Below are 25806 nucleotides of genomic sequence, written 5' to 3' on the forward strand. Positions count from 1 at the left end.
AGTTACATCGCATTTTAATTGGCAGCCTTTCAATTTTGTTCATCATTTCCCATTGATCTTGATGAAGGGAGCAGGCTATATAGGAACAGTTCTCTACAGACACTTTATAGACCACTTGTAATTCTTTAAAGTATGGCAAAACAAGTGTTTTTTAAAAATTGAAGAAAGAGATCAAACTTAATATTTTTAGTTCTGTGGAGGTGGGAAAGGAGCTGTCAGTTAACAGCAAGACTGTAATTTGTGAGGCATTCTACAGATCCTGAAGCTCTGAAGTAGTCAGTGCACTCACTGTAATTTTTCTGCAACAAATACATAGAAAGGACTCTGAGAATCAGTTTTTCCTCCTTTGTTCCCATAAAATTTGTTACTGAATTTTTGTCCAGTTCACCTACAGAGGTAAAAATACTTTAAGCAGAAACCTTGTGCCTTAATTTAAAGTAGTCTTACCTGGATAAATTTGGTGTTTCTGTGCATGTGTATCACATACTGCAAGTTCTGGAGTGCAGCCAGCCAACCATGATTAAATGGAATATATTTCACAAAATCAGCTGTTCAGACAAACCCCTCAGTATCTTGGGTTTCCTGACAGGTCCAGTCACTGAGCCTAATTTGTCTATAACAGAGCTAGCTGTAATTTTGGTTTTGCCCTAAGAAGGTGCTCTGTATATAGCAAATAATGGCGGTCTGAGCATTATTGTTTTTAACTCAGAGATCTGTGATGTGTCTTTATCACACCCTAATCTCAGAATGTTGTGTAATACCTGCACTTCTCAGTATAAATATATGCTGCAGAAATATCTTCTGCCTATTCTTTGGAATAAATTTGGGCTATGAATTCCATAGTTACAGAATTGTTTTCAATATGGTATTATACACAAATCTTCAGTACTAAATTGACATATTTAATAATAGGTCAGTAATCAAATACAAAACTTCTTTCAATCCTGTAATAAACACTGTCTAATGTAGGCTAGTGAATTTTATCTGTGAAATATGTATTAAAAGAAATAACAAAATGCCAGTTATACATAGTACTGTATTGTGTACATGACATTTTGCATAGGTAATATGGTGATAAAACTAGAGTATCATATCTCAGTATTCTCAATGTTTTGTTATGTCCAACTGCATGAAAATGCATTCAAGCATAGAAATCATGGAATGAGTGTATGACAAAAAGGGAATTACTTTTTAACTTGTCATCTGCCATACAGGAAAAACCCACACTTGGGTGGGGAGAATAAAGTTTATGATTTAAGTGATATGCAACAACCTTTTATTCCATCATAATGTCTTTGAAGGGGAAATGAGCCTGATGTGTTTCAGTGACATTGTGGAGTTTTGTTGTCTGTGTTGTTTATCTGTGCAAAATGTAATGTTGTCTTAACGTAAAGGTTGCAGTAAACTTAAACATTTAGGGATTTAGTTCTGATTTTCAAAAAAGTATTATAGAATGAGATTATATCGTATTTCAGTATAAACTGACACCTTGTTGCCTTTTAGGCTTTGCAGCATGGATTTTTTGACTTTAAGACATTTGATGTGGATGAATATGAACACTATGAGGTTTGTACATTTAATAATGAGTTGAATGTGTTTGGTTTACCTAGAATAAGGGTACACAGTGTCCCCCAACTTAAAACATACTGGAAACACATTTTAATTCAAGTAAAACCCAGTGTTCATATGTAAGGTATGTACCTTGAAACCTGTAGGTGAAAAACATGCAGGATTAATACCCTTGCCATTTCAGTGCATCAATCTACTGCTTTCTCACAGCTTTTCTGGCTTCTGGAACCTCTTTCGTGCTTTTCCCAACCTTCCCCCAGGGACACGATCCAAGGTCTCTCAGCTGACTCAAAGAATGTGTTTTCTTTCAGCACTTTTTAGCTGCTTCTTGTGCTCCTATTAGTCACAAATATATGACAAATTTTTTTTATCCCCACATAGATTAAGCACATTCTGAACTTCTCTTTAGAAGTATGCATTATATGGAGATTCTAGTAATGGAAATACATCCAAAATATTTCCCTAATAAAGTCCAGAAAGCTAACAGATGTCATTCATTGTTCTGTCAACCTTCTTAAAACTTAAATTTAGACAAACTCTAGTTGTCTCTGGATGTTTCTAGGACTTTGCAACATATGCACCTTTATCTGCTGGTAGTAGGAAGGTATCTTGCCTTGGAGAAGCTTTAAAATGTGCCTGTGCTGTCCCTGTGCCCTGGGCTGGGTACAGAAGGTGTATGTACATCTGGTCCAGAGTAGCTGTACTGGACCTTGTCTTTAGAACTCCCTTAAATTCTTGAAGCTGTATTGGTTAAGGAGAAAGATACATATTCAGGTATGTAGTACACATCTAGTTTATATATTAAACTCTTTTTAGACTGATGTTGCTTTACTATAGCCAGTATTCTTCCACTGTTTTCCCCTTTATTGCAGTTCTCAGAAAACTTGGAAATAATGAGAATAAAGTTACTTAGTCTGAAAACTTCCATTTTAATAGCATTTCCTATAGCTGTATGTATTTCAGATATGTACTGAAATACTTCATAAATATTCAAGGTGAAGTTAGAAAAGGAATGAATAATGAAAAAACTTAATAGCACAAATCTTTACATATATGTTGTTTGCAATAGGCAGTCTGTAACATAATAACTATTCACAAAACTTGAAAGCATTTGTAGAAGGATTTGTGTGTCTTGTAATGTTTCATAATGGTTAGATTGAGAAATTGGTAAAGCCTTTGCTGAATTACTGAAATTAAATTAACAAAACCAAAAATTTAAGGTATGAAATTGCTGCTTTTTTGCTTAATCTGTGTACAAAAGGAAAAGACCTCTTCTGAAAAATAAATGGTAGTTGGGAATTCTTAGGATTATATATATGTAGTAGGCGTTAGTCTGCCTGAAAAAAGGTATTAAAATAATTGACTAAAGGCATTCCATTATCTTGTTTAATGCTTAACATTATTTTAATTTGTGAAAAGTACATGTGTGTGACTGATGTTTACAGTATGCTGCTTACTGAGTTTAAGAAGCAAGAACTTGGAATCATCTGTAATTTTTTGTCCATTTTTTGGTATGTCTTCTCTTTTTTTACACATCATGGTCAGCTTTATGTTTAGATGTGTCCTGTGGTGTATTTAAAAAACTTTAAGTGTTCCAGGTTTTTGCGGTGTTAGTTCTTCAAATGTGTGGTTATGTGGAGAAAAGTTGCATACGACTTAAATGGAGCAGGCTAAAGGAAATTTTATTTCATGATTATAATTCTTTCATCTTACTACATTATAAAGGCTGCTAATTCCCCTTTTGTTGGACTAGATGTGAACTACTAAAGTTCTTTGTGTTTTTTTAATAATAATGTTTGCATACACATAGATACTTGTAGTTCATATTGGTTAAAATTTAAATTATTTGCCATGGTGCCTGTAACTATAAAGAACTACTTAATTCACAGATAAAAATGGTAATACAAATAAAATACTTCTAACTTACTGAACAGGACTTCTTCCCTAAAGGGAGTAAAGGTGCACCAGTGTTGGGATTGTGGTCTGTGACACAAATCAGGGGGCACGGGGTCCTGCCTTGGCAGTGGGGGTGGTTCTCTGGTGCTTATGCAACCACCGTGTGAGGACATTGGGAGCCAGCCTAATGGGCTCAGTGTGCAAACAGTCAGTGAATTGATTACAGTGATGGCCATTATCAGAGCCTTTCACTCATTAGGATGTTTTGATGAGCTGAGAGCTAAAAGCACAAGCTTAATAATGCAGTTGAACTGAGTGCCATGTCCTTAAAAGTCATGCTGAGAATAACTACATTGCCAAATGAGGAATGAGCAGTCTTCAATTAAAAAAAGAAAAGAAGGCACTTTTGAAGTACAGTTCATATTGTGTGTTTCCAAAGAAGCTTTCATTTTAGCACTGACAGAATTTGAAGAGCCTTTTCAAAGTTTTCATTTAAAAGTGAGCAAGAAATACAAAATGTCAACAGCAAAAGTTTTTAGAATTTAGGGGTTTTATTTGATTTATACTTCTGTGATTACTGGCTCATCAGAGCTTATGCCAGTATGTAAATTTCAGTTTCTACAGGGAAAGAATAATTGGTTTTGTAAGCTAATTGGTTTATCATTTGTTTTCTGTGATTTGGGTTTTTTAGCCAGTGCCTTTTTTCAGAGGCAGAAGTGCCAGAGCAGCATTTTTCTACAGTCTTTGATTAAACATAGAAAAATTTTGGTGTTTGTCAGTGTTGTCATTAACAGGTACCCTAAAACACTGAACCTTTAAAGAATAAGTATCTTAGATAAAGGATCTTTCTGCTTTTGTTGGAAAACTTGCACAAATTTTGTTTCCATTTAATTTCATTAAGCAATTCCTGAGAAGCAGCTAATGGTTAGTTTGTCCTATGTAGGTGGGCTAGCTAATTACATTTGAAGTGTTTTATTTTAATGCAACAAGGACATAGTAAAAAGTAAAATAGAATCTTGAGGAGTTTTTTAACCTTGTTTATACAGATATTAAAGTGCTTTCCTCTTTCTCTTCTGAAATTTTTGTAGCGAGTGGAAAATGGTGACTTCAACTGGATTATTCCAGGAAAATTGCTGGCTTTTAGTGGACCACACCCAAAAAGCAAACTTGAAAATGGTATGGTGTATGTTTTAATGCTATTCTATGATCTTATTTTTTCAGCATGTTAAAGTGTCACAGCAAATGAGAAGAAAATAATAGAGGTTTAAAGATCAGTGTTAATCTTCAGATATAATCATCCAGTGAGCATTTTATATATGACCATAGAACTGAATTTAAACGGTCTTGGAATTCTTTGCTAGAAGCATTTTAATTCTTCTAACAGTCAGTGGTTTTCATTCTGTGACAAAGTGCCTGAGAAACTTGGGCCCCTGGAATCTGACACCTGATACAGTAAATACACAGAATAAAGGTGAGTTGTGTAAAGCACAGAAGGCTGTTAAAAAGTTTGTAATGAAGACTGGGAGAGACTGTAAAAAGAAGCTTGCCTTTACTACTGGAGAAATTGATTTCTAATGGGTATGTAACTGAAAATGGCTAAATTAGCATTAACACATAAAATCCAGCTACAAAACTCTGAATAAACCTCACCCAGGTGAGTGTAAGTACACAGCACAAAGCTACATTTTTCTCATTATGCTGTGACTCTTAATTGCATTTATGGCTTGTCCTAAACTGCTGTGTTGCGGTTGGTCACTGACTTCCCTCCCTGTCCGCCATCTTCATCTAAAGGATCCTTTTATCTCTCAACTGAGAATGGAGGTGATAAAGCTTTCTTAGTTCACAGTAGGGCAAGAATGTCTTTGGTACTGCAGTTTGTTGTTTTACTTGTTTATTCTTTAACTCTTCCCTCTCATCCGTTATACAGATCAGCAATCCATTTCCCTCATGAAGAGTGCTTCCTCTTAAAATATGTTTTTATTCTTTGATCTGCAGCTTGACTATAGATAACCAGCTATTTGAAATGCTGAGTTCATGTGAGTGCCTGGTGTTATGTGTGAAGCCCTCCTTGCAGAGACGAGTCAGCACATTGTTGCACACATACTGAGCTTGGAACATTTTTATTCCTGTTACTTTTTTAAGAGTAGTGGTCTTCATGAGCGTTTTTTGTACAGTTTTTAAATAGCACTTAACACATTTATTCTGAATAAAGTATTAAAACATTTTTATTATTAATGTTCATCGTTAAAAAAAGGCTTTGGGGGCAATTTTCACAGCAGGACTTTGACCTTTATCTATGATAATCAATGATTGTGACTTTTTTTTTCCTGTAGGTTATCCCCTTCATGCACCTGAAGCCTACTTTCCCTATTTCAAGAAACATAACGTCACATCAATCATAAGACTAAACAAAAAAATCTACGAGGCAAAACGCTTTATTGATGCTGGTTTCGAGCACTATGACCTGTTCTTCATAGATGGGAGCACCCCAAGCGACAGCATCGTCCAGAGGTTCCTGAACATCTGTGAGAACGCTGACGGTGCCATTGCTGTACATTGCAAAGGTATGTGCAGATAGAGGTTGAAAATAACTACAAATCCATACAGTTCATCCCAGAAATAAAGCATTTTAAAAGTAACACTTTCTGGTTGTAAAAGTAATACTGCTTATGAAACTGGACTAAAAATATGTGCCAAATATTTGTTATTTTCATGTGTATGTGAAGTTCTTTCATCCTACACTGTTTCTTGCAATAACTGACAGTCTGTTGTTCATTGTTTTGGTTTTTTGTTGGCATCACTTGAAAACTTGAGATTTAGTTGATGCAGGTTTGTCTTTTGCATTGTGCTTTCACAGCATTATGATAATTGGCTCGGAAATGCAAAAGACTAAAAGGTTTTCTTTGTGCTTTTGGACTGTTCTACATTTTTCTGTGGAGTATGAATTCCACATTTCAAGTTAATGTGAGTTATTGTGATTCCAGAATTTCAAACAAGCCTATTTCAGCAAACTAGGCAGAATATGCACAAAATATGCTTAGAACAAAGGCTTTGAAGGCTTCAGCTTGATTTACGTTTTGAGTTGTGGAAGGACATTGTGGAGCCAAATGTCTTGCCAATCAGAAGCAAGAATGATGTTATTCATGATTTTGCCATGAACAATAAACAGGCATATCAGAGATAAATAAGTTTATTTTCTAACAAGTTGTTACAGTTCCTAGAACCTGGAGATTCTGGCATTAATAAGTTGGACATCTGCTAATTGGCTTAATGAGAGTATAAACTGTTGATTAGCCAGGAGAAGGTTGTTACTCTCCAAGCTTGGTTGCTAAAGGAAGATATCATACTGAGTTATATATGTGCTTTCTAATCTGCAATATTTCTGGTCTTTTGTCTGACCATTTAACAAGCAAACCAGCAATCTTATTCCTTCTGGATTTTACATCCTTCTAGATAAGCCTATACAAAGTTAAATCAACAGTTAACTCAGGCTTACCTCAGATTTAATATATTGCAGATGCATTCCAAGCACAGCTTTCACCCTAAAAATCGGTTGCCTCAGAAGTTACAGAATAGTTTAATGCAAAGGATTATAATGGAAAGTTTGTACATTAGCTGGAAATTAAAGAGCTGAAATGGATATTCCCCCATTTAAATTATTCTTACGATCTTGTCTTTCAATGTACAGTTTCTGTTTCTCTCTGTTCTCCTCTTAAAAGCAAGATAAGTTTGTAATTTGGGGGGCAGTGGTTTAAGTTATTCCAAGCTATTGATGTCTAAAATTACATGCTCGTCAGCATTCATTGCTGTCTATCAGATAGTAGTGAATGGTTTTTTGAGTAAGTTTTGTTGCTTTCACAAGAAAACTTGCTTAAAGAGAAAAAGCCACTGGCTCAGAAGACATGGTCTCTGTCGTGATGTGCACATGTGTTTGCATCATGATTTTTAAGTATGTGTTGACCTCTCAAAGGTGCTTTTGTGGTTTTTTAAGCACTGTTTACTTTTCCTAAGTATTAAATACTTGTTCTTTTATATACAGCACTGCAATCCAATTGTGTGATAAAAGGGATACTGAATCAGAAATTCTTTCTTCAAATACTAAGATGGTGAATAACATTGCACAGAAATCTTCTTACCCCCTGTACTTTAATTTGATAATTATGAAACACTCATTACTTCATATGTGACTGTTGATACTTGTGGTTCTGTAGCTGGCCTGGGGAGAACAGGAACGCTGATTGCCTGTTACATCATGAAACACTACAAGTTCACACATGCTGAAGCCATTGCTTGGATAAGAATATGTCGACCAGGCTCTATTATAGGCCCCCAGCAACACTTCCTGGAAGAGTATGTATATACACCTTCTTTGCCAGTAAGATCAGCTGCTTCTCCACATTGTTATCCACCCTGCACTGCTTCTCCCCCACCCCTTTGTTTTGCCTTCTTTGGATGTTTTCTTGGGGTGTAGTGAATTTTTTCTGAAAGTGCTTACCTTTCCATTCATTATTGAACAAGTTTGGGCAGTTGGCTCAGATTACTTAGCTCTTAAGCTTTGCATTAATATTTGTTTTCAAACACAGAAAAGTTTCCAGTGAAATGATACTCTGATGTAAACTGTTGCTCTGTTTTTTCTCTGTTCAGTATAGGAGTTCAGTTTTGTTTCAGTAGTATGTAACAGGGTCTCAGTTCTTGGTTGGAACTGGCGTGACTGGTACCTATCCAGCAAACTTCCTTATTGAGGAGTAATGCATTTCATCAACAAAGCTCAGCCCATGCACCCTGCAGCAATGACATTTCTGAAGGATATAATCTGAAGGATATGATCTTTCATTTTCTGAAAATTGAAATTAGAGTCCTATTCAAGTTTCCATGACTCTGTCCACTTCCACAGTGCAGGCCAGCTGTAGTTCTGCTGCACAATATCTGTATCCAGAAAACTCATACTAATAAGTGGCAAAGTTCTGTATCATAATTTATGCTACTTATGATGTATATAGAAGCATTATTTTGTATTATTTTTTAGTTTGTGTTTTAAAAACCCTTAAAATACAATTGCAGATTCCTGTTTAGTTAATCTCTTTTCCCAGAAGAATTTTGTAAAATGAAGTTTTAGTACTTGTAATATTTCTGTGATGACAACAGACTTGTTTGGTGATTCTAGGATTTTTTGGTGGTTGCTTTTAACCCTTGAGTTTTTAATTTATTTCTTTTTTTTTTGTGATAGATATTCAAATATTTTTTCAGACAAAGATGTTTTGAAGATTCAAATGTTGTCAGTCTGTAAAAGTAGCATGTTTTCATATTTTTATATGTATAAAAATTTGTTGATATGAATGGATTTGGTTTTGTATCCTAAAGGAAACAAGCAATGTTATGGATAGAGGGAGATCACACCCAATCAAAGCAGAAACAGCGAGTAGTTGATGAAAACATTAACAGAGTCCTTTGTGGCTTGAATGACATTTCCATCAGTGACAGCTTGAATAAAGTACAAGACTTGCATCAGTACAGGGAGGTAAGTGTTCTTAGGAAAAATTTCAAACAGACTGAAGCTGAGCTTTTATAACTAGCTGTAGATAACTTTTAAATTCTGGGGGTTTCGGCTTGTATTAGCATTAAATTGCTCTTTCTCAGATGAACTTTCTTATAGGTTGTAATTATAACAAATCTCCACTTTGGTGGGGGGGGGGGAAAGAAAGATGATCAGGTAATGTCATAGGTAATTTTGCAAACTTTAGAAGGTTTTCCAGTCATTCTTTCAGGGATTCAGTTGTTTATTTGAGAATGAAGGAAGACAAAAAATTAGCTTTTGTTTCTACTAGTCAAAAACTTATTCCAAGTGTCTGATTCATAATGCATCAGTGTCTGAATGTCCATCCCTTTATCACAGTGTTATGGATAGATGGGATGATGTGCATGTTTAGGGGAAGGACCTTGTGACTACTTTTTGGGAGCACAGGCACAAAGTCTGAACTAAAGTGAAGATATGTTTGCTTCTGGACTAGTTAAAATCCGAATATGTAGTTTCCTACATTGTAAGAAACAGTTCAGAGGAACTAAGCATTTGATTAATCCCTTCTTAGCTCTGTAATAAGTAAAGAAGTTTTAGGTTGCTGATGGAATTCTTTGCTTGGTGTGAAAGGCCAGGGGTATAGTGAGCATCTTCTTCATATAATTATTAATATAAATTAACATAATCATCTGTCATAATCTGGAAGAGCATATTGAATGCATTTCTGTAAAGGTACTGCTTCCCTATATTTCACTTTTTTACAGATGTCATATTAAAGTTGTATGGGCAGTTAAATGCCTCCCTGACATCCGATCCCGTCAGATCTCGGAAGCTAAGCAGGGTCAGCCCCGGATTAGTACTTGGATGGGAGACCTCCTGGGAAATGCCGGGTGCTGTAGGTTCTAGTCCTGAGGACTTCACTGGCTCTGTCCAAGCTCGCTCGGCCGTGGCAGATGAACCTCAGGACTTAAATGGTGGGGCCAGTTCTGCGCACGCTGAGCCTCACCTAAAATCCACTGCGCAGGCTGGAAGGGCACACCCACGTGGGGACAGCCCTGTCCAAATCTTCGTTCGCGAAGTTTGGCCATACATACATTAAAGTTGTCCAACATTCAGTTTTCAAAACATTTAAATATCCAAAAAGATAATTACTTATCTCAAGAACTCAAACCAGTAATGTTCCCAGTCCCAAAAATGCAAGAGGTCAAAGAATCAGAAGAGGGGACAGCTACATGCAATAACTGTAGGACACGTAAAGACTGTGAAACAAAATCAGCATGTGGCTGAATGATAGGTAACAATGGCCTAGCATGTAATCTCCAGTGAAATCTAGCTAAGATACTTGTATTTTCCTATAATTAATGCAACAGTGAGACCATCACATCATTTTATCAACTTCTCTGTCATTTATGTTGGTTAACGATAGAAACCATTGCTCTGATTTATGCAAAGCAGTGAGTTTCCCTTAAGCACAATAGGAACTGTGGTAGTAAAAATACTTAAAATGAAGTTAAATTAAGCATAATTGGTATAAGGTTTTTTTATTTGGAAAAAAATACCAGTTTTCTTCTTGCGTTGTGTAAATTTCATGTATTTCTCTGTTACTTGGGATACTGTCTCTACTTAGTAGGTGGGTCTTACATAAGTATTTTGAGATCAATCTGAAATTGTAAATATGCGTTTAAACAGTGTTTGTGTACACTTCCAATATTTGTTAGAGTTTTTAGTATTTTCTAAAGCTAGAAAAAGTAGGTATAACTCTGAAATCTGTTCATCCTGTGTTCCTTATTAAGTTTACGTAGGAAAATTTTTTTCAAAATTTATTTTTCTAGAGATCATGAGAACTTTTACTTGTTTATCTTTTAAATGTAATAATCTAGTAAAGTTGAATTTAGCTCCTGTTGCAGGACACACGGCTTTATCTAAATTCCTCATCTTGTGCATAACATAAAATTTTGTTACTGCTTTCCTTTCATGCTGATGATAACTTGAAAAGTAGTTGTGGACAAAGGATTTGGGGTTTGTGTTCTGTAAAAACAGACTTCTGTGAAGTAAATAAATGCTGGCATTAGACTTGAGCATCCTGAACTGACTTTGAGGTCAGATCCTGCACAAATCCTCTGTGAGTGTGTGTGTGTGGTGACACATTTAATGTACTGGGGCTGTGCAAAGAGTAGTGAGTGTGTGTGCAGAGGGTGGGAGATCAGTCTTTGAGAGTTTAATCTCCGTGAAATAGACGTTCAGTACTTTGAAACTACACGGCTTCAAAAGATCTGATATATTCTCTTACTTGCATGTTTTTGTGTTTCCCAGAATGGTTTTGAAGACAAAGCAGACGTGGAAGCTCAGAATGGCATGACACAGGGAGATAAGCTCAATGCCTTAAAGAGTCGGAGACGGCCTTGCTCGGCTACTACTGGAGCTCTGAGGTAATTTACAATTTTAGATTCTGTCCATGCTGTCAGATCTGTGTGGCAAGTGCATGACCTTGTTTAAGGCAGTGGTACTAGTTGTACTACCGTCTGGGTTTGAAATTTCTCTAGGTATATATCTGTTAGTTGCAATTTTGCTTATTAATTTTTTCTTTTCTCTTCAGAATACCTTCTTACTGTGTTACGGTAATAGATAATGTAGAAAAAGAAATCTCAAAACCTTCAGATTTCTATCTAGCATTTTAAAAATTTTGACTTGAACAAAGTATTCTTCAATGAACTTCATTGTCTTTCTGTAATTACTTTTCTGAACCAGTAAAAATAGGAACTGTGAAAATAAACCTGAATTACCTTTCAGCTGTTTAACTGTAAATTAAGGTAGTGATTATCAATGATTCTTAATTCTTGGTCTTGTGTTTTAAGCTAGACACATGAAAATATGCTTGGCAGGGGGGAAAGACTTTTTATCCTTGGATAAAGATTGCTGCTTTTCTTTCTTTAGGCTGCAAGACATGAAACTGCACACCAGGTCAATATCACAGCCCTTCAGGTATAACTTTAAAGTTCTAGTTCTGAATGTATACCACTTGACTTGGGTCTTAATTTTCAGCATTTTGGATCATTGTTGCCACATCAATTGATTAGCAATTTCAGGTTTACTAGAATTGGTAATAAAACACCTGCAAATGGGTTGTTTACCCCATTGAATCTAATATACAACATGTAAGACAAAATTTCTATCATTATAAAGCATTTATACTGAAAAGAGGACATTTTTTTCAGTTTTGTGACCTGGATTTTTGAGTTGGATTACTCCAGATGGCTGACATTGGAAATGTCTGTTTTACCCTTTCTTGATGTGTAATTAAAGTTACTTCTGCTTAATGTCATTCCTTCTGTGCTTGTAATTGGAGATTTGTACCCAAGTTCTTCCATTCTTTAAGGTCTCATCATGGTAATATCCCCTGGAGAAAATTATTGTTTTAATAAACTGTTATGGTCAGCCATAGTGGGAGCATTTTTGAGTAGTCCTGGGTAACATATGTACGACTCAATTTCAAAACATGAAGAACTTCATCGTTAGGAGCCCCACCACAGAGGGAGCTGCATGTTCTGTGCAATGTCTAGGAAATGTTCATGCAGTCATTTGGAAATGGTGATGGTCTCGTGAAGGCTACAGGGTTGTTTTCTTCTCCTCATATTTGCTTTATAAGCATAAAAAGTCTGCTTTCTCAAATTTATGTTTAAAATTTTTGTAAAATTTACTGTAAATATATAAAAAATGGACACTTGGCCTTCATAAATTATCAAGGTGAAATAACTGTATAATAAGGTGCAGCAGGGAGAATTCTTGGAGTGGTATATTTGAAAAGTTTTTTTTAAAAGATACTTGAAAACAGCCAAACTGTTGAATTTTTCCTGTTGAGTTCTCAGACTTAAGAATTCCTACATTTTAAGAGACCATAGTCTCTTTAAGACTGTATGTGTTTGAGATGTGTATTTTATTTATAAAATTTTGCTTCTCACTAAAACTCTGCACTCCTTTTAGGCTGAATACTTCAGGTAGCACAGAAGGAACCCTGTCTCCTCTGAAGGCCTCCAAAGTGATGGCAGTTAACTCACCATCTGCAGAAAGAATAAGCAGACTTTCCACGTCCTCAGGCTCTAACCTCAAAAGGTTCTTTTCTTCTTCTCACTTTCATACCAGTACTTACTGTGTCTTGCAGTGGTTGGCAGCACATGTGCAGTCTGTGAAGCACTTGCTGTTCTTCGGTGTCAGAAGGCTTAAATTTCCTTACAAAGTCATTTGGTGTTCCACTAGCCAAGCTTTAGTTGCCTGCGTATTTAAAAAACAAAGAAAAACGAAAACCTACCCTACTGGTCTGAGAGTTTTCTTGAGATTGTCATCAGAAACAGTATTATGTTGCTAAAGTTTGTGTGTGGGTTTTTTGGGTTTTCTTCCACTTACCTCAGTTCGTAGACGTTTTGCAGGTATTCCCACAGGTCTATATACTGTTACTCTCAGAGGAATACTGAGTGGTAATTAATATGGTTTTTATGAACCCTTGATTTAGTTCCATTTTTACTACTGTCCTAAGTAATTATGTATGTTAAATGAAATACAGAACGATAAATGCATTTTTAATAACTCTGGGCACGAAGATGTACCTGAAGACAGTAACTAACTTGAGATATTTCAGAACACTCTGGTTTTGTTCTCAAATTTTATTATATTACTTCCTGGTTGCTTAGAGGCTTATATCACGTTACTGATTTCAGGAAACAGAAAAGGAGTTCTTAAACTGTTACATGTACACAAAGTACTTCAGAGTAGTTCAGACACTGCCTAAACCTTTCAGCACAATCTTCCACATGTGTGTGTAGTTTGACAGAGGTGAAAGGTGGCCATGGGAGTGCTTAAATAAGTGAAACTTGGGAATTCCTGACAAGGAATTCTGCTTTTCCTTGCTCAGGAGCTAGAAGATGAACCTGTGTGCAAACACAAATTATTTCAGAATGGTCTATTATTCACCTAATGTCTTCTGAATTGTCTGCTACATTTTTGTATATATCTCTACATACCTTGTGTATATTTTTTTCCCTGCATGTGTTTTCCATTCAGCGTTTCCATAAACTCCAGACTAGCCAGTTCTCTAGGGAACCTGTATGCTGCTTCAGATGATGATGAGAGCAAATTGCCATCCTCGTGCTCTAGGCCAGGTTTTTCTGTAAGCCCCATCTCCAGTCAGCTGAATGGCAGCTCGAAGCTGCCACACAGGAATGCCCGTGAGCTGAACAACAACCTGTACAACAGAAGCAGCAGTGGTGGCAACACCCTGAGCAGCCAAACCAGTTTTCACAGCGCCGTGACAGATGAGTACACGTCAGCCTTCCTTTATGGGCCTTACAGCTCCTCCAGCACCATACCACAGTCCATTCATTCCTGTAAGTTCATAGTCAAAACTTTCAGGCATCTGACTGATGCTTTTCTTCCTTGCCTTCTGTAAGCAAAACTGTCATAAAAAAAATCTTAACTCAGCATAATTCTCTGACTTCCTCTAACATTTCTGAACAGCACCCTTGTTGCTACCTGTTTAAGTAATTATCATTTCAGCTGCTTTTTCTGTCCATCTCCTTTAAACATCTAGTACATGAAAGGTTCATGAAAATAAATCACTCCTGAACTTTAACACCTTTTCTGATACCTTTTTTTTTGTCGACTGTCTTACCCTTTGGATTTTATTTCAAATTACCCATAATGTAGTTTGACTTTATTATGTATCTTTATCTTCATGCAGTAACATTTAAAGAAGCTTTCATATGTACCATACCAAATCAAAGATACAACATCCTCAAAGATAGAGCTTATTTGAAAGATTAGTAGTCTTGACCAGAAACCTTCTCTAACACCAAATGTGAAAAGTATTACAGAGCAAGATATTTCTGGTGGTTTCACATTGCAGCTTTCATTCCTCAATGATTTTAAAAACTTGGGTTTATTTTGTGTTCCTTTTCTGTGTGAAAGTCTGTATAAAGAGGATGCACAGATAAATTAATGCAACTTGAAAGTGATTCTATACAAAATGCAGAGAAGAGAGATTAAAGAAACTCTCATTAGGAAGTCAGAAATAACTTTGTCAATTCTAGGGGAAAAAAATGTTACCTGCTATTGTAAATCTAAAACTTACTTAGGAGTTTTGGTTTTCAAAGGTTTGATATCCTCCTAATTATAAAACTTAGTGCAGTGTTTTTAATAGACAATTTTGCCTACAATTAATTGAATGGGTCAGCCTCCATTTACTCGTACCAGCACTTCAGAATTTAATATTTTTTAGCTACTGGAAATTAGCTTTGTCTAAAATTAACTTCAGAATATTACACCTCTGTCTCTTATTTGTTGCAGTATAAAGGAAGTTCAACTTTCTTGTATACTTATGTGGTGAGTCTCTGTCTTAAAGCAGCCAATAACACACATTGCATGTAACTAGTATGTCAGCTGAAAGGATCATTCATGGGTTGTGTTCTTCCTGCAGAAGTGGAGGACCTACCCTCATGTTAACAGGATGTGGCACTACCGCAGTTCAGAAGCCACATGTTTGTAGCTTGGGGTATGAATTGCACTTTCTGAGGACAGATGGCAGTAGGAAATAAATTCTCCTTGTCCTATTGCAGAATTGAATTGCGTGTGTAACTGAACCCTAACCTGCATACAAAGTACATTGAAAAAGGAGTTAGCTGGGGGAGGTGCATTCTGTATTCTCTTTAAGTGCATGGATACTTCCTACTGGGGTAGGATGTGCTTGACCTAAAGCAGCTCTTTAAAATACTTGTTGCTTTCAGATTTCTTTTTTGAAAAGTACGTTTAGCTTCTTACCCACTACAGTTTATCTGGAAATAAATGCCAATATCCCATCATCTTAGGATCACCAAGTGTTGTGCATTGAGTTTTAAAATGAGTTTAAACTTTACTTTAAACAGCAGCAGTAACTTGCTTGCATGGGAGTTCTTAAACATTGCCACATCTTTTCAGTTTTTTGAAGTTGTTTCACCTCTTTAATTTGACTGTGTTTTTCCCTATTACGTGGGATTGAGGTAAACTATGTATAATTGAGACTTCCAGTTGGATGTAGAGATTATATCAGTTTTTCTATGAGGAAACAAGTTCTAGAAAAAGAGGGCTTTAGTTTAATTAATTAAATTCCTTTAGGCATAGAGATGAGGAGAGAGGTGAAAACTGTTTAGCAAGCGGGGAATGTTTGTTTGAGACATATCAATGAGTCTTTCATTTGTTCCTGAACTCTGATTACTCTGAAAATTATCCTTTTTAGGTCTTCCCAGTCTTTAATCCAGCATACTTACAGAAATTCATTCTCAGGAGAACTGACAGAGGCTCCAGTTGGGTATACTGGACCTAAAATAGTACATCAGCAGTGGTTGAGAGCTATCAGTCATCTGAAAGTGTCTGATTTTTTTTTATTTCTCACTTTCAGTATTGTCTCATATTGAATGTATTGAACAATAATTCTCTGGAGAGTCAGTCAATTCCTGTTCTTTTCAGTTGTGTCTTTTGTAAATTATGTGCTGCCAGCAGCATTACTTAGAGGTTTTATCCATATTCTACTTAGAGCTGCATATTATGTGTTAAATATACGCCTGTAAACCTACATGCAGTGCCCTCAGGGGAAGAAACACCGTGTAACTTTATTGGAACTTAGTTATGAAAATGAGCTGACATCTTTCACAATTGGCCACAATTTACAGGAATACCAAATGACAGTATAAGCCTGTACAGAAACAATAAGCACGTTTCCTCAAACAGCTCAGAAAGGTCCAGTGAATATAAAACATTCTGAAAACTAAACACTGTCATCTCCTTTGGAGAGGTAGTTGCCACACCTGAATGCTACAAATAATTTTTAACAATGAAGGCAAAGTTAGTGGGCTTGTTCCATAAGCATAGAATAAGAAATTAAGTGCTGGTGATGCTTTGGGTGTTTTTTTGTGTCTAGATATTTACAGAACTCTAGATTGGCACTACATTTTTCTTTAATCTCATAAACCCTTGAGTTTCAACGTAATGGCATTGACAGAAAAATTTCCCAAATATATGTGGGGAGAGAGGATGAGTTTGCAGTGTAACTGTCTCTTCCACTATTGTAGCATGCCTTTCCTTCTTGGATAAGGATGACTTAGGGAGTTAAAGCAAGGAGTGTTAATTACTGACTGATTTAAGGAAGCGAAAAGGAGCAATTAATGAACAGGTGAAATAGCCATCTTGACAGCAGAGAGGGACTTCCTGCTGGGTGCATTGTGGTAAAGAAGGAAATTAATTGTTGTCTCCCTGCAATAGAACAATTAAGTGACTTCTTAAAACGGATTTAAATGATATAAGTTAGGTGTAGTGTAAAGTTTTAGGTGGAATGGGAAACATTTTTGAAGAAAAAAATAGCGTTCTAAAATGCGCATTTCTCCTGTTTTAAGAAAATCTTTAGTTTTCTTCCTACCTATTTTAATGACTTAGTAATGCATGGAAGGATGTAAAGGTGTAACCTGTGAATAATTCTTGGCTTGATATCATTTACTGCTGAGGAATAAAAGTTATACACAGTTGAATACAGCAAGATATTTAAATAAGATTTTAAATCCAGTCTTCTCTGATAAGTCAGGTGAGATAAAAATACTGGATTTTATATAATATATACTGTGATGTGAGAAGCAGCATTTCTTAGGAAGAATCATGCCATGCAAAGTCTTTGTATCAAAGAACAAGTCTCTGATTTATCTGTAAAGTAATTTTCCTTCAGTATAATAATGGTTAAAAAGTTTTTCTGTTTGGAATTTGTTTTTCAAACCTGTTCTGATGAATGCATTTGCTTCTCAATGCCCCATATGGCCCTGTGCACCTCTCACAGTCACAGTGGAGTGCACCAAATAGTTACCTGTTCTATGCACAACGGAGTGTAGTTACTGTGTTGTCACTGTGATGTCACGGTGTGCAGGAGTAGATTATTTGATCAGTTAATCTCTGAATGCTTTGTGTCTGGCAGTGAGCATCTCACTGGCTAATAGAGATGGTTTATTTTGAGGGCAATATAATTTTTCTGAACGACAAGTCCCACTGATGGAACACATTCATGCTTAAAAATGTTTTACTTATAACCTGAAACTTTCTGTTTCTCTTCATTATGTCACTGTTACAGTCCTTTATTATCTTATTTTCTTGTCATGAAAGTGTCTCATGCTAGTCATGTCCACTTGATTTTCTTTTGATAAGCTAAGTTGGCTCAAATATCCTTTTTGAAAAATGTTCAAATTCTTTAGTTTTAGAAAATCTTTCCAGTCCAGAAAGCTGCTACTCAGAGCTGTCCTGCTTGTTACTCCATAGTTTATCTCCTTTGACTGTAATGCACTGGGAGTTGATGGGGAGAGAAAAAAGAGTTCTTGCCATCAAAAATGCCGACTTGTGTTTTAGTCCCATGTCCTTCATTCCCCCTGGGTTTTGGTTTTTAGGGGATTTTGGTTTTGGTTTTTTTTTATGTGGAACTTTGTGAAAAGCATCATCTGTTTTTACTTTTTTTCCTCCTGTTTTCTTAATGGGATCAAAGAAGGCTGTTCTGCCTTACCACTTCAACCACTGACATCCAGCTATTTTGCTTTTGCTGATATTCTTCAGTGGTCTGAAGCTCATGAGCAAAATATGGAGTGGCATCAAGCCTTAAATACCAGTTCTAACTGGAGCACATCAGATAACGTGTCTGACAGAAGTCTGTTACCTGCACTGGTGCTTTATGTGTATTCACTTAACGCATCAAAGGACTCTTGAATTATACTGATTAATTACCTTTTTTAATTGGCAAAATCTCCCTTACCTGAGTTAGAGATCAAGCTGACCAACTGTAATCACGTACATATTTTAGAAACTCAACTTACCACTCCGATTTGTCTCTCTCTTTGTTAACCATCAACATGGGTGGTGCCAGGAGCATTTTAGGATGGTTAGGACAGTAATTTTTCAGTTCTAATTTATGCTCTTTGAACTCATTAGTGAGAAAATTTGGAATTTCATTTTTATGCAAACACTTTTTTTCCCCCAGTACAGAAGAGAAAGTTACTCAGTACCTTTCTTTTTCTCTGTTTTGTGATGAAACAACATTAATACTGCTGTTCCACATTCCATGTGACAAAAAATAACAACAAAAAATAACCATGACTTCCTGTTGTTGTTGTCTATATGTTTCCCTAATGGTTTTCGTCCTTCATCAGTGCAAGCTTAAATGCCACTTTTTTATCATGTTTGTGCTGATGAACAAGAAGAAAAGCTTGATTTTCAAGAAATAGAAAACTTGCCATTCTAGCTAAGTAGAATAAATATTTTATTTGAAAATTTTACAAACTGGATGTTTTGATTAAACAGAATGTCTCACAATTATAATTTGCAGAACTATTCAGGTAGAATCACATGTAAGGTACTGCAACAAGATTTTAACTTTTTTCTTACAATAGTTCTCAATCCAAATGTCACTCTTTAAAATGCATTTTCATTGGAGAATATGTAACTGGGTAGTCTTAAGATGAGTCACCTTTTGCTTCTATAGTTGTCATGGAAACTGGCAAGACTGAAACATTTAAAAAAAAAAAAGAAAAATGTAGCACTACCTTAATATTCATATACATCATTATACCTGTAGAATAGTGTTTCTTAATAAAATCCTACCACTGATTAATACAGGACAGCCTTTGCAAAAACAAACACTGGTGTATCACACTGCTCTGTCAATTTAGCAGCCTCAAAGGATCACTTCAAGTGTGTCTGCATTTTCTTTACCATATCCTGAGTTAGTTTAGTGGGTCTTGTGCATTCAGGTACTTCTTGCTACTGCAACACTTGTGTTGCAACAATGTTTTGAGAGAGTTGATGCACCATGCAGAAAACTTGAATTTATCTGGGAGAAGTGCATGTTTGAGTGTTAACAAATAGCCCTCAGTCCTGTAGGGTTGTTCCTTGTTAAAAGTGAACTCAGAGCTGACTTGGTCCTGAAGTTGAATGTTTGCAAATACCATTCCACTGCCTGGGGGGATCTGTGGCTTCTTTTCTGTTCCAGGAGCCTTTCCCTGCTGCCTCCTGTTGAAGAGCAAAAATTACAGTGAGCTAAGCAGTTGCTGCAGGATGAACTTCATTAGAAATCCTCACAGTGAAGCTCTTAGTTCTTTGTTTGAATGTCTGATATTTGGGTAGAAATTGCCAGACTTGACACGGCACGGGACCACTGCAGTAGTGCACACTGAGACTTCTCCAGTAATTCATTTTATGCTCTCATCATTGCAATTCAGCAGTCAATTTTCTTTGGTTTTTCCTTCTATTTTTACCTCTATTTTAAATAAAATTTTGTCAAATCCAGATATGACTTGTAAAAGAGGATTGGGGCTTTTTGTTTTTAGTAGAGCTTTCAGAATTGTAGGCCATACTTTGAGTCATGGCAAATGTAAATTTTAAAATAGAAAATTCCTAAGATGATTAAAAAAAAGGGGAAAAAATCACAATTACAGGCTTTGAAACATTACAGTCAATCTCTTCAGAACTGTGAAGAGATTTAAGAGCACAAATTACTTTTCCTCAAAGGAAAAAAAGGAAAGAAAACAAGCCTTCCTGTTATATTTTAATGTTTCAAAATCAAAAGTGAGTCTGTATACTCAGTTGTTATGGTTATCACTATATTTTTAGTAATAGAACTTTATGTGAATTCACATAATTGTCTGGAAAAATGCTGTCTAGATGTAATTATTCCCATATATTCAGAAAAAGCTTTGAGGCATTAGAAATAATTGCTGTGTGAGGCAGAGTTATGATAAGGGTGGGAACACACTGAAAAATATTTCTTCATTTGAAAATAAACAAAATAAACCCCACCTACCCATCTGCAATGAAAATTACCAAAGCACCGTGTTGTTTCCAAGTAATCTGTGCTGCTGGATATCTGTTCTTTTTTACATGTTTCCTTAATTTTTTTCCATGTTTTTGTGACTTGGATTACTAACAATTTTAAGACTTGTGCTTGTTTATATTTAAAGTATGATGTAGAATTCCTGGTTCCTGCTGTCTGCCAAGCAAAAGGCTGGTGGTGTTCACAGTTCTTTGTCAGCCAACACTGGCTGTTCTAAGATCACCAGGAGCATACAGAGCTTTCTGGGCATCTTTCACCTCTCTAAGCTTAAGGGAATCTCTTACCGTACAACATACGGGTTTATATAATTAAATTTCATGCCTTTTTAAAATGTTTGTTAATCACCTTTACTTGGAATTCAGTTTAGATGGATCCATTTCAAATACTGCTCTCATTGAGTGTAACTGTCTTTCTACTTATTAAAATACACATCTGAAAATGAGAAATCTTTGAGGATCATTACAGGGACAGAAGTTTCAGGTGCTCATTAATGAAGGCCTATTCCTCCTGCCTTGCTCTTATTACAGCCAGACCCTTTTTAGTTGGTAATATTCAAATCTATATGCTGACAGCACTTCTTTTTCAACCTGGGAAAGAATATCCAGATGGTCTAGAACTTCAAGATGTGAAATTGCACTTAAAAGACAACTTTGGATATATACACTAAGACTTAAAATATAGGGGGGAAAATGGGTTTGTGATATTAGAAGTCTAAAATTGTATTGTATCTATTATGCACTTCTACTAATAAGTTTCACTGTGGATGCCAAAGAACATTTCTTCTATAGGGACAAGTTGGGAATAGTAGGAAAAGGGAAGGGAAGACTGAGGTTCTGATCTGTCTTAGGACTTGTGTTGATCTCCAGTAGCTCTCCCTAATTCTACTGCAGTTTTAAAACAGGTGTGGGTTTTATTTGCTATTTGTTTAAAACCATATTAATATAGTGATGAGCTCTCACAGATAAGACTTATTATTCATGAGAATGACTTCTTAAACTTACCTAATAAAATGTTTGGATACTGTCAAAACTGATTAATCGGTTTTTAATAAAGTCCTAGACTACCGTAGAAACAGATATTAAATACACTAGACCAGGTTATGCTTTCCTCTAAATTAAACTGACTTCTTACTAATCTAGATGAAACATTTTCAGTACTTCATTTTCATCTGGTTTTAGTATAATAGGATATATTGTAGTATATTAGCATAATTGTGTTGCTCTAGCTTTCATCCCCTCAATAATTAGGTACAAGCATATTTTTCCTATATTATTATCTGAATCAACATCTAAAGTAAGCTTAAATTAAGCACTTGGATTCTGAGTCAGGATAAGTGGAAACAATTCAATTAATAGTAACAGCAATCATGTGTGTTTCAAACACATTTTTAAGGTATTGCTTTAAGGTGGTATTTTAAAGGACTTGCAACACTTTTAAGAATCTCAAGAATCTAGTTTGGAAAAGTAAGTGTAGTTACAGGAAAGCTGATGGGCTTCACTGTATCTAGATTTTAATTTCTTTATTTTATTCATTTATACCTGTGCAGAGATTCAGGTCCCCCTCCAATTCTGTTTCTTTTTCTCCTTCCTGTCCTTCCTCTTTAAGTGAAAGATATGTGTTATTTACAGATATAACCTCTTCAGTGAGTTCTAATCAGTTTTTCTTCTCTGCACAGTCCCTTCAGTCTGAGTATGTTCAGTACTAAAGCCTTGCTGCTTTGGTGAAACCTGCTGAGCTCTTCAAGTTATTATTCTTTATGAAGGAGAACTGAAAAAAGAAGCTGCTCATTAAGAGGAGGAATCTTCAATACAAGATGTATTCAAACCTTAACACCAAGAGAAGGCTTCTTAACAGGAGAAATTTCTTGTTAATGACTACTGCAGATGCACTGATGTTGAATTTATGGAATTTACTACTCCATGATATATACAAATTTAAATTTTTTATGTTGAGACAGGTTGAATATATTTCTAATGAGTTTCATTATGACATTTATTAACTTGTGTACAGTGTTAAAATATGTATGAAGAGAATATTTTGGTACATAAAAATTATGTAAAGATTAGAATATATTTTAATTTAGTGTGTACTTTGCTACAAAAATGTGTATTTTAAAGAATTTGTACATGTTTATCAAAGATACAAAATTTTTTTATGAACAAGATGTTTTTCTTGTTTTATGGGTCCATCATTGCTTAAAGCATAATGTAATTACTCTTTTACTAATTAGTCTTCTGGTAACTTGATGGAAGTCTTAACTAGTGAAAGGCTAGTTAGGACAGTATAAACTAAAAGCACTCAATACATAGTCTGCTTTCCACTTTCAGCTGCTAATGTTTCTTAAGGAAACACTATGAAAGAAAAATAAAGGGAAAATATATTTGTTGAGATGTGATGTAATTACATCTTTCCCTGCAAACAGTAATTTATGTGATGTTTCAATTGTACAATTAACACTTTCTTTCTATTTGTCTTAAAGGAATGTTTTGGTTTTGATGTAGAATGTTAAATTATGCTATGCAATATTTAGTGCAAAAATGCAAGCAGCCCAAACTGAAGTTGGTAAGAATGTATCTGTACATTCAACAGCGCTGCACATTTGTGTGGTTTAACCTACACTTGGCAGTGTGTGTACAATTTCCTTAGTAACACATACTAAATGTTGGAGGTATATTAGTTTTTCATTTATCACTTGGATGCTTCATGCACCTTTACATTTCTTGTTAAACATGTCGCTAAGGTAACCCCTTGTATCATGGAATATTTCTGTCAGTAATGAAGATGCTCTGTAATACATAGTTTAATTAGATGTCACTATCAACGAGACTTAGAATGAGTGTTACAGTGAGGTCGTAGAGATCAGGTGTAAAATTTCTGGAACTCCACAAGGGCTACTAAGGAAAAGAATATAAACAGCTGAGATTATTTGATTTGCCACTAATTTAGAAGACAAAAACAAAACAGATTTGTTACCTATTAGCTTTTACAATATCTACAGAAACTTGAAAATAAAACTCTGTTGTATTGTCAGTCTTCGTTCCTGAAGACCTGTGAATGCCTTGCATTTGCTTTACAACTGAAGTCAAGATAAAGTGCTACATCATTTTTTAAAAATATCAGACCCTAAATTGCTATAGCAAGTTGTACTGAAGGTGTTAATAAGCAATATTGAGAGCAGCTATAAAAATAATTGAATAAAATTTACTGTACCTTTTTTGCAACTGTGTATATATAACATATACACACACAAAGTAGCATATATGTGTGTGCATATATATACAATATACTGTATATAAATTATAGACTAATGGTAAGGTAATTCTACCTCTTATAAAGAATTTTCTCATGTACTTTATTATAAATAGTTTTCCTTAATAAAATATTGATTAATTTTGAAATGTAGATACCTATATATGCGCATACAGCTAATTGATAATAAAATGCCTATATGTCAGTTTCCTTGTTTCTTGTTTTTTTCTTACTTAGATCTGTTGCTAAACTAGTGTGGTTTGATCTCTAATTGAAGATAGCCCTTAAAAATCACCTTTGTTCTTCTAAAGCATGTAATACATTTATAAGTAGGATGATGTTTCAAAATGATATTAGCGTGATAAGGATCTTTTTTGACCAGTCTCTCTTAACTAACCTTGTTGTATTTGCTTTGCATAATGTCAGGTATTTAATCAACATGTTGATATGATGATATAGGAGTTACACTTCAAAATACCATCATGTAAATGTTGTGTCTGAATTGAGAAAACCCTCGTGGGTGAGGAGTCTTGTTGGAGGTGTAACATGCCTTGTCTCTTTTGAACGTGCAACAGCTTTCTTAGTCCCACCAACAGCAGGGTCTTTGTCCCTAAGAATCTAAACTATTATGATTTCATTTAGCTTTTTGTCCTCCCTTCAGTTAAAAACTGGTCACAAATGGTTCTAACATTGTTTAACTCTGTTGCTGATTTTCAGCAAATTTATTGCATTGCATGATTATTTATCTACAGTACTTAATATTCTTGTCAGAAAAGTATCTCCTGCAATAGGAAAAAGTATCTCCTGTGGACAGTATGTGACCTACACAGCCACTCCAAAGAAATAGTAAAGCCAGGAACAGAGCAGATGCTTTAGAAGTTGCCCAAATTCTAGTGACAGTCTAATCTAAGAGCACAATGAAAGGCTCCTGCCACTGCATCCAGATGAATAATGGATGGTGATCTGAAATTGTAAATATAAAGGGAAACCAGCTAATTAAAAAGTTTCTAGTACATAGGAATCAACTTTTCCCTTGGCCTTTTTCTAGACTTCTATTGATTTATTATATGAAATAGGAATGTCACCTAATGTTTGACCTTTTTTGGTTGTTAAAAATAAATGATAAATAAGTATTCTCTAACAATCAGTTTCTTAGCAACAACAAAAAAAATAGGGACAGTGTAAGGTCAGGGAGGTCTTTAGAACCACGTAGCTTTTAAGAAGTATCCTGAAACTTATTTTATATCCTCTATTCACCTATCCTTGAACTTTACCATTTCTGTTCCTTCATATATAAATACATCTTGCTCTGGGAGAACAAGCTGTAGCACATGAAATCTTTAAAGACATGAATGGATGGATTAAATAAATCTAAAGGTCTCTATAGAGCCTATGCTACTGTGGCTAACATCTTATGAAACTGTTCATCATGTCTTTATAAAAGTATGCTTTATGAAGCTTTTTGGCTAGGGAGGTATTTCTTGTTACAAATTCAGAGAATATCTTTCAATTATAGTACTGCAGAAAGAGGAGGATTTTAGTTTCTATAATAACTGTTCTTTACTGACAGCTAAACAATGGAAGGCCTCAAAAGGTTTGACACTTGATTAGATCTACATTGTAAAGTGCAGCAGGCAAAAAATATGGTAATTAAGGGCCTGATCAAGTAAATCACTCAGGTATGTCTTTAACCTTAAGCACA

At 35.3% G+C, this 25806-nt stretch overlaps 1 protein-coding gene across 2 annotated transcripts in view; it reads left to right on the plus strand.

The window, feature by feature from the left end:
* The window catches only part of CDC14A (cell division cycle 14A), a 51851-nt gene extending 27542 nt beyond the window's left edge, over nt 1-24309 (plus strand). The window contains exons 7-16 of one of the 2 annotated variants that reach the window (XM_071564763.1): nt 1504-1566; nt 4554-4641; nt 5799-6029; nt 7677-7815; nt 8827-8983; nt 11294-11409; nt 11915-11962; nt 12962-13090; nt 14036-14358; nt 22531-24309. In XM_071564763.1, the coding sequence (XP_071420864.1) occupies nt 1504-1566; nt 4554-4641; nt 5799-6029; nt 7677-7815; nt 8827-8983; nt 11294-11409; nt 11915-11962; nt 12962-13090; nt 14036-14358; nt 22531-22544 (1308 nt within the window). In that variant the 3' untranslated portion in view covers nt 22545-24309. The remainder of the gene's footprint in view (nt 1-1503; nt 1567-4553; nt 4642-5798; nt 6030-7676; nt 7816-8826; nt 8984-11293; nt 11410-11914; nt 11963-12961; nt 13091-14035; nt 14359-22530) is intronic. The other variant, XM_071564765.1, reaches the window with a different exon arrangement.
* Nucleotides 24310-25806: the final 1497 nt, after the last annotated feature.

This window comes from Pithys albifrons, chromosome 10, assembly GCF_047495875.1.
Source record: "Pithys albifrons albifrons isolate INPA30051 chromosome 10, PitAlb_v1, whole genome shotgun sequence".
Lineage (NCBI taxonomy): Eukaryota > Metazoa > Chordata > Aves > Passeriformes > Thamnophilidae > Pithys > Pithys albifrons.